At 35.0% G+C, this 13,671-nt stretch overlaps 2 protein-coding genes across 4 annotated transcripts; one reads left to right on the top strand and one right to left on the bottom strand.

Annotated features, from left to right (window-relative positions):
* The first annotated feature begins 1,509 nt into the window (after positions 1-1,509).
* Kfase (kynurenine formamidase) lies at positions 1,510-4,882 on the top strand. The gene is made up of 8 exons (XM_076805116.1): positions 1,510-1,767; positions 1,847-1,937; positions 2,522-2,623; positions 2,692-2,826; positions 2,902-2,980; positions 3,104-3,295; positions 4,311-4,446; positions 4,521-4,882. Exons 1-8 carry the CDS (start codon positions 1,756-1,758, stop codon positions 4,656-4,658), a joined length of 885 nt encoding a protein of 294 aa, XP_076661231.1. The 5' UTR covers positions 1,510-1,755; the 3' UTR covers positions 4,659-4,882.
* Positions 4,721-8,404, bottom strand: Daxx (Daxx-like protein). Of its 3 annotated transcripts, none has more exons than XM_076805112.1 (5): positions 7,753-8,404; positions 6,490-7,636; positions 5,653-6,417; positions 5,239-5,556; positions 4,721-5,172 (listed from the first exon to the last, which is right to left on the bottom strand). In XM_076805112.1, the coding sequence occupies exons 1-5, from the start codon at positions 7,804-7,806 to the stop codon at positions 4,949-4,951; spliced, it is 2,508 nt and encodes an 835-aa protein (XP_076661227.1). In that variant the 5' UTR covers positions 7,807-8,404; the 3' UTR covers positions 4,721-4,948. The 3 variants fall into 3 exon arrangements, with proteins under 3 accessions (XP_076661227.1, XP_076661228.1, XP_076661226.1); XM_076805113.1 differs by having other exon boundaries at positions 4,721-5,556; positions 6,490-7,323; positions 7,402-7,636; positions 7,753-8,387; XM_076805111.1 differs by having other exon boundaries at positions 4,721-5,556; positions 7,753-8,387.
* Positions 8,405-13,671: the final 5,267 nt, after the last annotated feature.

Genomic DNA, 13,671 nt, shown 5'->3' on the forward strand with positions numbered 1-13,671 from the left:
AATTTCATATAAAGCTCAAATAATGAAATAATTGGAAAAAAATTATTTAGTTGTTCAAGTAAACTAAATAATTTACTAATAAATAGTTACATAACTAACATTATGTTATTATGATTATTTAAAATGGAATGGTTGGTTACTGGAGTGGAATGGTTGCTGGGTGAATTCGCAAGACTGCAAATTGACGCTATTTTTAATAAAGTACTTCAACGTTTTCACATATGTCTAAATCTTAAAATATCTATTACGACATATTTAAAGATAAATTGAATCATTAATAACGTTTTGTTCGTTCATTTTGAAGACAGTAATTTGAAGAATCTAAACATTTTGAACTTTTCTAATTTTTTTATTTTTTCATGAAACTTTTACCATCGTATTCGTCTCGATTTTCTAATTAAAATGACACCAAACACGGTATAGTTACGATCATAATTACTTGTGTATTAAGCGATTAAAGTTTCGGGCGCGAAAGAGGTCGGTGAACGGAAAAAACAAGAGCAGAGAACTACGAAGCGTCGAACTACAGTCCCTCCTTCTTTTTCAATCGCTACTCTTTTCTACATTCGGCACGCTACAAAGAATGTAGCACTTCTACTAAAACTGTCACTCGGCAGACCCGACGATACGACAATTACGGAGATATTACTATAGTTGTCTCTGCCATCTCCCAACAGTTCATGACGAAGTATCCTCGGACATAGGCGTGGTCGTTTGTATTAGTCGTTTGACATTTGTTTATAAGTATGTAATAAATAAAATTATGGCATTAAGTTTATATCAACGTCTTACTACTTACAACGTCTAATATTTAATACTTTGAATAAAATATGTATGTACCATAACATAAGATGAGTATCACTTGTGTGTATGTATTGAACGAAATATTAAAAGAGTCGTTTTTGAAATTCATTTTGAGCATTATTTGCATTAAACGTTATTTATATAGAAAATATCTCAGTAACTGTTAGTCTTCACCCTATATGTATACCCGTATAGTTTTTTATTGAGAATTAAATTCTCTCTTCGACCTCAAGATTAAAATTTACCCCTTATGATAAAGAAACTCACAGTGACATAGATAAAAAAACAAAATAGAAAAAGAAATTAATTACTACATTGTATGTCATTCTTGAAACCATACAAGGCTTGGTATCAAACATTCTTTCATATATCAAATAATTCCTATATGTAAATGATGTGACACACTTGTCCGATGTGCACTTTGTATGCAACAACGTTACGTGTACTCTAAAGGAATTGACAGATCTTTCTGCGCCAATTCAGTCTGTGAAATTTCTCCGTAATTTTCCGATAAACAAGTAAATACTACCACGTTATCTGGTTTCCATAAGAAAAAAAAAATGGCTAGCTGCGTAACAGAGTGTCGAGGATCTCCGCGGGCTTACTCACCCGCGTGCGCCGAAGGTATGTAACAGTGGCTCGATCTAGCTGAGAAATGCTCGCAAAATGTCATGCAATTTAATTGCACGACCCACGGAAAACGGAGACAATTTAAGGAAAATGAATACCTAGTCGACTTGTCATTAATATTGCTTTGAACTTCCAGGTGGAACTCCCTGCAGACGAGTTTCAAAGCGTTCCGAGGTTTCGCAAGAACTGCAACTTTGATAGGAGACGTGATGTGGCAGTAATAGTGCCAAGTGCACAGTTGCGTCTAGTAGATAAAACAGCAATCACGCTCGCTAAAGCTTTACAGTACTTGTTCAAATTTGTGACAACTGTCGATCGAAGATGTCTATCTCGGTGTGTGCACAGCCATTCCATTCATTGAAATATTCGCTATTTTGGGGAATTCAAAAATGATCTATGGAGATTTTTGCAGGATCGCGAGGTGAGATATACGCCAAGCAGATGGAGCAAGAGATTCGGACCTGAGGAGATATTGATGCACTACTACAAATTCGTTACAGCAGGTAAACAGCAAGTGTGAGATTATGGTAATTTGCAGAAAAAAATGTTTAAAAATGTGTTTTTATTCAACATTTTTTATGTGGGTGGAACTTTTTACCACCTCCAGATTAAACATAATGTATCCTAACAAAAAATCTTTTGTTACTTCTATGTTACTTATGCGGCATTATATACAGAGATTTTGTAATATACATAACATTATACAAAGTTGATCAAATTGAAATGCAATTCAATAAAATTCAAAATTTGATTATGTTTATTTAAAGATGAATATAATACTGTATATCACCTAATTATAAAAATTATTCTAATTATTTTAATCGGCGTCTATGATCTGCTTTTCGAAATAACACATTTGAAACTTGCCCATAGTCCTAATAGTTGTCCATCCCACTGCCTTTACTTCAGATTCGCAACACAGGAGTGAAACGGAGAGCTGTTATGACTAATACATGTGTTCCAGGTGTCTCTTTTCGAAAAACATACCATAAGAAAATTTCTTTAAAAATGACCATGGTATCTGCCATAAGTATACATCTTAATAGCTGTAAAATAGTACAATTATAAAAGTAACAATTTGTTACAGTTACGAAGAAGGTGCGTAGTACCGTAAATTGCGAACTGGATGTTCCATACGGGAACTCAGCTTGCACTAAATACGACGTATATGGAACCGATTTACCCAAAGGTAAGTAAACGCACTTCCTTTCAGTTGAATTGTTTTATTTTCATTCTAATACGTCTTGTTCACTTCAGATGCTCCAATATTCGTGTACATCCACGGTGGATACTGGCAGGAAGGTAGCAGAGACGTGGCAACATTCGCAGTACCCGTTTTCGTCGCTCAAGGAATCAAAGTTATAACTATTGGCTACGATTTATGTCCTCATGGTAATTCCATATTCCTCCTTTCCTCATTGTTTTACAGTTAATAATATAACGAATAGATACAATTGTTTATTTTAGTCAGGCTCGGAGACATAATATCAGAAATAAAAATGGCGGTTGAGAAGATATTGAAATTAGCTTCAAATAACGGAGCCAGGTGCGTCACAACCGAATATTTAAATAAAAAATAATTCTCGAAACCATAAATAATTAACAATGTATATAGATCTCTAATTTTCAAACGCGAATTGAATTGTTTCTAAACAAATGATATGTCTAGTTGCGTTTGGGTCGCCGGCCACAGTGCAGGTGCACATTTGGCAGCGAGTCTTTTGTTCGATGAGTCATGGTTGGATAGGATGATGAAACAAGGATACATGAAACTGTTAAAGGGTCTTGTCTTAATAGCAGGAATTTATGATCTCAACCCTTTGCTCAATACGACTATCAACGACAACTTAAACCTTACAAAGTAAGTTTCTTGTTAATCTTGTGAATTCTGTATAAATGCTACGTCCACATGGCTTATCTCAAAAGTGAGAAACGGTTTTCAAATGTTATCATCAAAATCAACCCGAGAAATACACAAATGCTTTTATAAGAATAGATGCACATATATCTATCCATACTCTTTTATAGTATTTCAATTTCATTTTGACTTTTTTAAAGCTTCATTCTTGAAATACGAATTTTTATTAACAAAAGATCAAGGTTTAATATAATCTAGGGTATCAAATAAATCATGATGTATATGTGTATATCTAGAGATAATTATAATTGCATGTAATACTTTTTCGAGTACACGTCTTTAATTACAAACACACACATTTACACACCACTATTTCTAATGATTCTGCCCCTTTTTGTTAACAGTTCTGAATGTCTTCTTTTGTGAACATGTTAACACTTATATTTCATCTTCCTTAATTTTTTTATATTCAAACCTAGAACAGGATCAAGTCCGAGTCGTAGATTGCATATCCTATTGACATGAAAATCTCTTTTTGACCAAAGCTTTTAATATTCATGATAATATAGTTAGGCACGTATGTATAATGGAATAATCTCCAAACACAATATCTCAAGAGATAATAATTCACTGTGCAATCAACAGTCTAAATTAATCTGATTTTACTTTTAATACCACAATATACGTCACGTAGATATCGCAATGCTTGTTCACTGTTGCTATCCAGCCTGCAAAAGTTGCGTGTTCGTGTAAACTGCAAGTGTACATTTACATACAGATTTTCATGAAGTAATTCAACTGAAATCATATAAAAATTAGCTTACTTTACAAAAGGGCCTATTAGGTCCTGCATAATATGAAATTCCCATTGCTTTGTATGAAACTTTTTTTACTGTGCTAAGTCTTACTTAGACAATATATAAATACATTCTACGAATGCACGATATCCACAGTCTAATTAATACTTTTGAGACAAACCATGTTACATTCAAATTATTATTAAAATGTATTATTCCAGAAATGAAATTGCGGCATATAGTTTCACCAATCTGGACATTTCAAAGAGCAAATCCATTAATGGGTTGAAAGTTATTGTGACTGACGGAGAATGTGATACTCCAGAGTTTATAGATGAATCACGCAAATGTGCTCAGGTAATTCGTTAGCAATATCTTCTGCATCTATTCATTTCATAAGAAAACATTTTTCATGTTTCTTTTTATTCTAGAAACTCGTCACGATGGTGGATGATGTCCAGTATCTGTTGCTTCGTGAACACATCGATCACTTCGACATCGTAGAAAAACTCACAGAGCCAGAATTCCTTCTAACAAAAACTATATTGACTAATATGTCTTGCACATAACAAGTTGTTTATTGATATATAAATTAAGATATATTATCCATCGTACGGAAATCATGCACCGGTATTCGTATAAAATTTATTAAGTGTAACATATCCTTGTACTTGTACAGTTTCTTCTGTTGATAAATTACAAAATTTCCGTAGAAAATTATTAAGTTTACCTAATGTAGTCGATTGGTCATCTGTCATTAGTGAATATTAATCGTGTAACAATGATCTAAACGAATCGTGTTGAGTTTCCATTTCAAATGCTTGAGTTCTGATACAGATGTATCCTTCCTTTGTAGTTGCTAGGTAGTTTGGTCGTGTTGAACAACTGCCGAAGCGTCTTTAGGTTGAATTTGTACATTCCTTTCGCTGTTCTGCCTTACTTGAAATTTTAAAAGAGCGTTTTGCGTTTTATCGACGGGTTGTCCTATTAATGATAGTACTGTGGGTTGTTTAGCTATAGTCAGTATATTTTGCTTTGGCGCGATCACTTGTCCATTTTGTAATTTCACTGCACCATTTGGACCTCCTACTCGAGGGTTCAATACTCTGTAATATTTGGAAACATCTTTCACTTTGATTATACTTGTACCTGCTGGTACCAATATCGCCTTTAATTTATCTTGCATACGTGGTAACATTTTGGATTCGGTTCCAGTATTCGCACAACTATTGATGACACTGATGTTTTCATCTGATGTATCCAATGTGAGATCCACAAAACTGTTGCTAAGTGGCGTTGCTGACTTGTCTTTTTGCAATTTTTTCTCCACCCTCGATTCCTTCACTTTCTCAGATCCGTCTTTCCACGTGGTGGGATGTCTCGCAAACGAACGCACTCGTAACAATGGTTTTTCGAGCTCTAACGGTTTACTATCCATCGATTCTTCGGTCATATTAGCTTCATCCTCTACAACATACACAGATAACAAAATCTAATTGTTTGCTTTATTTTCTTTGTCAAATTATTTCGTTCTCATTGATATTAGGATGTGGTGACACTAACCTTTTGTTCTATCAACTGGAACATCTACCTTCACAGAGGACACTTCATCAACCAAGTCATTGGGCAACGCCATTCCATTATTTCCTTCTGTTGTTCCTGAGTTAGACTCATTTGTACAGTTAGCTATATTTGCATCGTCGCTCGGATTGGTTGCTTTCAATTTGCTATCACTGATAGTGTCTTTCAATTTATTCGCGTTCGTTCGACAATCGCCATCTACCTTTACTATATCAGAATTTTTAATAACGACTTTGGAATTCATGTCTATTTCTATCGTTGATACTTTGTTGTCATCTTTATCTGTTTCCTCTTCATCTTTTTTGTTTTCCTTTTCTTTCTTCTCTTGCTCTTCTATCTCCTCCTCCTCCTCCTCCTCCTCCTCCTCCTCTACGTCGCTCTCGGAACTACTATTATTTTTGTCTGTACTCAAACTTCCTTCTGCTACGCTAATATCGTCACCTTCATCATTGTTTTTATCTCCTTCCTCATTCTCTATGCTCTCCTCTTCATCCTCTTCACTTGATGATGTGTTAGCATCAATTAAACTGTCTTTAACATTTTCTTGTTTCTTCACGTACTCATCAAATACACTTGCCAAACGCTGTTCGCCTTCCCTTTTATTCTGCACCAGTTTCTGAGCCAACTCAGCATCCTTTGAAGCTGGATCATCTTCTTTGTTTTCAAGATACAAGGAAAATGTATCCCAATAATCATTCCGACGAGAACGTTGTAGATATTCTCCCAATTCAATGAACGCCTTCTTAGCTGTAAGAGAAATACAATTGCAACTCAACAAACATCCAAAATTATAGTCTAACGAATAATTCATCAATTTACCGATACGTTGCTGTTGTTTAGTTTCTAGTCCTAGATTATTTAAGGTATTGCACCTCTCAACACAATCCAAAATGTCTTTATAATCTGGGAAAATCACTGCATCTGTGAACGTACCGATTTTTTTAAGCTTATGCAGCTTAGATAGTTTAGAGTTTATAAAGTTTGTAATAGCATGGTCTACAGTTACAATTCCAGTTGTACTCAAGTGTTTCGGCCTCAGGTAATGTCGTCCTGCATCAATATTCTCACCAGTGTATTGACAGTACTTATTATAAAGTTCAACCATTCGATGCTTGTATCTTTCCAAACTAATATAACTGCTATTATCATCATCGTCAAAGTTTACCTCTGATTCTTCTAGCTTTTTTATATGCTTTTCACATTTCTGCATAGCCTTTAATATTACTTTAATTTTTTTCTCTGTAGCTTTATCCATCGATTTATTTTCTTCGTTAGTAACATTACTTTCACTTATACCTGTGTCACCAATGTTATTTGTGTGCTCATTGACAGAACTAGATAACTCAGAACTGTTACTATGTACTTTCTGGGAACTAGAAGTAGACTTTTTATTACTTGATAGTAAAGTTGATTTTCCGTTACACCTGCTCTTCATTTCGTTATTCACATCAGCTATGTGTGTATATAACTGATTTTTACTATTCATAATGTGATTTCTTTTCTCATTTATAAAATCAATGAAAGCTTCTGAATTAGCATACTCTAGGTCTAGTTGCTCGTATCGTCTCTTTAATTTGTTGGTAATAACTTTCATATCATTAGAGCGATCTTTTTGTAAGCATAAACTGATAAACATTGGAAATATGTCCTGTTCTACAGGTGAAAATGGTTTAGTCTCTTTTATCACTAATTTTGGTTTTAATAGAACTGTTTCTTTGCTTTGACACTCACTTGCCATTCCACTAGATGAAGAACCCACTTCTACATTGGGTTCGCTAACATTCTTTTCTTCCCGCAACACTTTTGCTTGACTTTTAAAAATATTTTCATCTATTTCAGATGCTTTCCTTTTCTGTCCACAGACTGGTATTTCTCCACTTTCATGTGAAATAATTTCTGTTTTTATGGAAGTGATATAATTATTTTTAAATTGTTTAATAACAGGTTGCCTTCCATTCAATGCAACCTATAATAATAATTAAAATACACTTTCTTCAAAGAACAAAAAATATTATTTTATAATACTTAAATTAATAAGTTACAAATTTAACAACATACAAAAACATTATAAGTCACACAAACCTGTCCCGTAACTTCATCATCCGACGATATACAGATGACCTCACTATTCTCCATATTTGTTATCCTAATACGACGGACAAGTTAAATTACATTATAAATTACTCCGTTACAATGTTCTTTAATACTTATTCTACCATTAAACCCCGGCTAGTTACATCACAGTCGTATTATCAATATTTGATTTCATATTCACACTAAGGATTGTTTAAAAATAATTCTTATTTTCATTGTTACACATAACTGTATTTGTAGGTTACAGATTCACCACTTAACTAGGCTGTAAAGTTAGCCAAGTATACACAACAACTCGTTCTTATGCTGGTTACATTGGTGGGAATTTTGAATTTTAAAAGAGTAGAAAATAGAATATAAGCAACTTTAGATACTCAAAGAAAAAACTATATATCTTATGTATTTGAAGGACCTACTCATAAGATACTCAATTGACAAATAATATTAATAACCATAGAAACTTTACCTATTATCTGCTACATATACTCTATAGGAAATATTATTACTGTTTTATTATGAAACACCGTTGAATCAATCCATATGAAGAGAAGTAATCTACAATAGATGAAGTCATAAGATAAAGTTACTGTACATCAACATGGTTAAGTGAATTGTAACGTAATCTGTATTTATCGCAAAGTTTATCAAGTGTAATCAGATGTACATAAGCTTAATTATCTGTTACGTATATCTTATCTAATATTTATTTCGGATATATAAATTTGTATAGATGTAGATTTTCATCAATAGGAATTTTGTTGTAACCTCGTTTCGTTGGCACCACGGTGTGTCTAAGACAAACAGTAGGGATACAACAAGAGGCGACACTTGAAAAGAAAAACGCTTTTTAGAGAGAGAAGAGACAACCATTACAACCAATTTAAGAATCGGTAAATTTCGACAATGCTGGTTGAACAGCGCTATAATGATTTTATAATATATATTATAAAATATTTAAATTTATTCATGTAATATATATATAAATTATTATTGCTTATGTTATTGTAGTTTATTCATTTCAACTTTAGAAACTGAGCTTAAGGTCCAGTTTTCCTACGTGGCCTTGAGTCGCCACGCTACAAACAGGAACTAGGAGAAGCTTCCTAGCGATCTTCACGCTACAAACGGCCGCTAGGAGAAGCTCGAATGACAGTGTGCGTGCCGTGTGCGTGTGCCATGGTGTGCCGCACACAACGCTAGATCGTATAAGGTTGCAAGGGTTCGGGAGGCGGCGATTTATGGCTCGATAATGCAAAGATCGGGCTTTTCAAGGGTGAAAAGCGATAGATAAAAGATAAATCTAGATCGCTTGACTACCGGCAGGTCCTACTTTTGCGTTTTCTAGGCGTAATTTTCAAAATTCGGCAGAATTTACACATAAGGACAATTTTCTTAAATAACCGGGTTCTTATGGAGACCGTTGGACTCAAGCGATCTAGCAGTGACATATACAATGTCAATGCAACCTTTATTGTATTGTATAATTACGTATTAAACACAGGAATCGTGGCCTCCGAAAAACCATCCCGCAGCTATTATTTCGTTTAAATATAGTTCCGGCATTTTTTGCTACGAGCGCTGTATTCTGTTTCCGATCATTGTCGCATGATGCCTGTCAGCACAGACTGGCACCACAGACGAGGTATAGGAGTAGACCAATCACCCAATGTATTTTTCTGTCTCACGCTCGGGGGGCTCTAGAGCCCCCGTACCATTCCGTGTCACATCCTACCGTATCATCCAGAACTAATATTGTCGAACCGATATTCTACAATGGCGCTGTTGCTGATATAATTTTAAATCTCATGTCGAGGATTCATATGATGAATGAAACACAAGAATGTTGTTTCCTCTTAATTCCATTACGGCTGACACGCGAGTGCATCGAAGGAGACGTAATGTAATAATAATAATAATAACGTAACGTTTCCGGCTGACAATATTTTGGTCCCGGATCGAATCCCGCATGGAATGATTTTTTTTTCGTTAAACACTTTTTTCTTGTTCTTTCTACTACGTCAGTCTTCTTCCCTGTGCAATTACAACTACAACAGTGTAATAACATAATTATAAGAAATTAAATTAGTTCAATATTAGCCAAAAGTAAGAACGTAGTTTAAATTTAATTTTAAAAAATACGACGTTGATATCACTAATTTCATTTGACTATTTAATAGCTACCTATTCAATCTACTTCTGATATTGCTTTTCATTTGCAGCATATATATTCTAATAAATTTAATTATTTGGGATTGATAAAAGATTGAACAACAATATTTATAATAACTAGTTTTGAACATTTTTTAAGGGTAATTAAATTTAAAAAACAAAAAGAATGATTTAAACAAATTTCACTTTGATATCTTTTTTAGTTCAAAAGTTATAGCAAAATATGCGCCTCGCCGAACCGGGAATCGAATGCGCTACTTCCAGACATAGTTGGGCACTATTTAGATAACAAATTATTTAAATAACGATTCGAATAAAAGATACTTTAACTTTATTCGTTATTCGAAGGTTCGAATAAAAAAAGTATCTTTGTCGAATAAATAATTTTATTCGACGAGAATTTATCCGATGAATAAAGATAATTTTTTTTTATTCGAAGCGGATTTATTCGAACTTGGAACAATTTTTTCATCTTTTATCTGTATCGTTTATTCGAAGGCTTCGAATAAACAGCAACGAGGTCCGACGAGAGCCGAACTTCAAAGACCCAGCGACTGACAAACGGCATACAATGTAAGCAGATGGAGAATCGCGTACGAATGCAAGTTTAACTTTTAGATTTTTCAATATACCACCATAAAATTGCGACGAGTGAATTGAGGGGCTTTTCCTGATGAAAATGAGTCCAAATTCGAGTGTAATCGAACAATTTTATTGATACGTAATGTTACGATAAAAATTACATTCTTATTGAAGAATGATCCAAAGAAGAATAGTCCAAATGATGTCGTGTTTGGACTCATTTTGATCGGGACAAGCTCCACAGCTCATTCGTATTAACAATATTATTCTGATTAAAAACATAAAAGCATAAATTGCCAATAATGCACGATTCTCCATCTGCTTACATTGTAGGCCGTTGGTCGGTCGCTGGTCTTTGAAGTTCCGAGCTCGTAGAGTCGCGAGATATCGGTGTGAAACAACTACCAATCAAATTGCAAAACTTCATTGTTTTTCAGGATTTTTTTATGGGACTTGCGCCAACTAATTCGTGGCATTCTTCTGATTAAAATGACACTAAACACGGTACAAATTGGACTGTATTTAGCATTTTTATCCGTAGATTTATTCGAAGGCTTCGAATAAATCTTCGGATAACTTTTGCCAGCTCGACGAATAAACGGCGACGAAGGCCGACGAGGACCGACGAGCGCCGAACGTCGAAGACCCAGCGACTGCCAAACCGCATACAATGTAAGCGGATGGAGAATCATGCATTATTGCCAATTTATGCTTTTATGTTTTTAATCAGAACAATATTGTTAAGACGAATGAGTTGTAGAGCTTGTCCCGATCAAAATGAGTCCAAACACGACATCATTTGGACTGTCTTTAATGAGATTGTAATTTTTATCGTAACATTACGTATCAGTGAAACTTGTTCGATTGCACTCGAATTTGACCTCATTTTCATCAGGAAAATCCCCTCCATTCGCTCGTCACAATTTAATGAGGATATATTGAAAAATCTAAAAGTTTAAACTTTCATACGTGCGCGATTCTCCATCCGCTTACAATGTATGTCGTCTGTCGTCGCTGGGTCTTTGAAGCTCGGCGCTCGGCAAAAGTTATTCGAAGATTTATTCGAAGTCTTCGAATAAAAGATACAGATAAAAGATGAAAAAATTATTCGAAGTTCGAATAAATCCGCTTCGAATAAAAAAAATTATCGTTATTCGTCGGATAAATTCTCGTCTAATAAAATTATTTATCCGATACTCGTCGAATAAAGATACTTTTCTTATTCGAACCTTCGAATAACGAATAAAGATAGAGTATCTTTTATTCGAATCGTTATTTAAATAATTTTTTATCGAAATAATGCCCAACTCTGCTTTTGACCATCTTATCCGGATTAGTCTTCAAAATCAACAAAAAAAAAAATTATGTAAAAAATATAGAACATATTTTAGTATACGCCATTAAACCCGATCTTTAAAAAAGATTTCTAGTCCAAATTTCGCATTGATATCTTTTTTAGTTTAAAAGTTGTAGCAAAATGTGCGCCTCGCCGAACCGGGAATCGATTGCGGCTCAGGCGCTCGAAACTTCGGTAACGTGAATTCGGCGGAACGCGTCGAACAATCGAGCTGGCAGCTCACACGGACAGAATAGAGGTACGCTTGTGTGTACCGCGTGCGTAGTAGAAGCAACGCAAGGAGACGTACTGTTGCCTTCGTCGTTTATTTTCTCACTACAAACGTGAAAGAAAATAATGCAACTACGTTCCCAGTCAATAGTGAAATAGATTGACATCTTGCAAAAAAGATCAACTACATAATTATTGAATAATTAATTTTCTTGATTCTTTAAAGCTAAAGTTTATGTTTTTTAAATTAAATATACATGAAAATATATAGTAAATTTCGTGTCGTTGCGTATTAATAGTGTTAAAAAATTGTAGAAATGCGAATAATAATTATACGTATGGAGAAATGTTATTTACGTTCAAGATTTATGAAAATTGTATTTCTATAATTTGGATATGTGGTATCTATATTTATTAATATTGTATTGATAAAGATAATTGTAGATATATAACATAATGACATCAAACAAAAAAATATAATTTGAACATATAGTCATAACATCAGATATGTACATAACTCGTCAATCATTTGTCTTGACCAGATTTGATCATTTTTGTGGATCTAGTTGCAACATTTATTGTTCGTCAGCGTAGGAGTCGTAAGAAAACCAGTTGTTTACATGTGAGACACGAAACCCCATATGGTGATTGGTCTACTCCTATATCTCGTCTGTGGCTAGGATTTTGTAGGGGCTACATGCGTTTCCGCACCTTGCCGTAGTGCTAGCGTCGCCGGCACTAGACGCGGGCGAGCGGCAGGAGTGAGTTGCCTCTCTAGACTCTGCGTGTTCGAAGCGTCGCGGCGGATTTGCCGCCATTGAGCACTCTCGAGAAGACTCCTGTACCAGCCTCGGTTATGATAACACGAGTAGGGGTAACTATGTAGGACCTTCTCGTTGCGTTACCGTCAACCAAAGGACCACTGTTGCTTTAGCTTCAGTTAGGAAGACATTGTCGTAGCCCAGCAGCGGACCTAGAGAACACATCCCCCTTGAGAGCTGCATAAACGGTAAGTCCACGCGGTGGTCCTCACTTTCTTTCACTGGTTTCGCGAGTTGGTTCAGGAAATTTCGCGAGAGAACGACACGCGTCTCGTCTCGTTCTCTAGTTTTCGCATGCTGAGGCGTTCTACGGACATAGGGATTTGTAGTCGACCTCGTCGTTTTCGCGTATCTCGTAGCAAACTCCGACGCGCGAAGTATATCGCGGACAAGCGAGCTCGCGTATCGTGCGTCGAACGCGTTAGCGTCTGTCTCGTCCCGGGAACCAGAGATGGGCAGTATCCGAATAAAAAATTATTCAAATAACTTTTAGATCAGGTACACTGTATCTTTGGCTTTTATTCGAAAAGTCCACTTGGAATTTTTGTATGATTTTTCTTATAATATAAAAATTGTTATTACGCACAGAGACGAAACCTCTTTGTAAATAAGGTCGACATCGCTAGCTTTCTGAGCAAGCAGAAGAAGTATACAAATGCTGTGGGCGAAATGATAGCACACTTACAAAATTTATACATATATTTCCACAAAAAAGAAAGTTACATAATAATCAACAGCAAATTAATTGTGATGGGTGTATCTGGCTTT

The sequence above is a fragment of the Halictus rubicundus genome, chromosome 2, assembly GCF_050948215.1.
Source record: "Halictus rubicundus isolate RS-2024b chromosome 2, iyHalRubi1_principal, whole genome shotgun sequence".
NCBI classification, from domain to species: domain Eukaryota; kingdom Metazoa; phylum Arthropoda; class Insecta; order Hymenoptera; family Halictidae; genus Halictus; species Halictus rubicundus.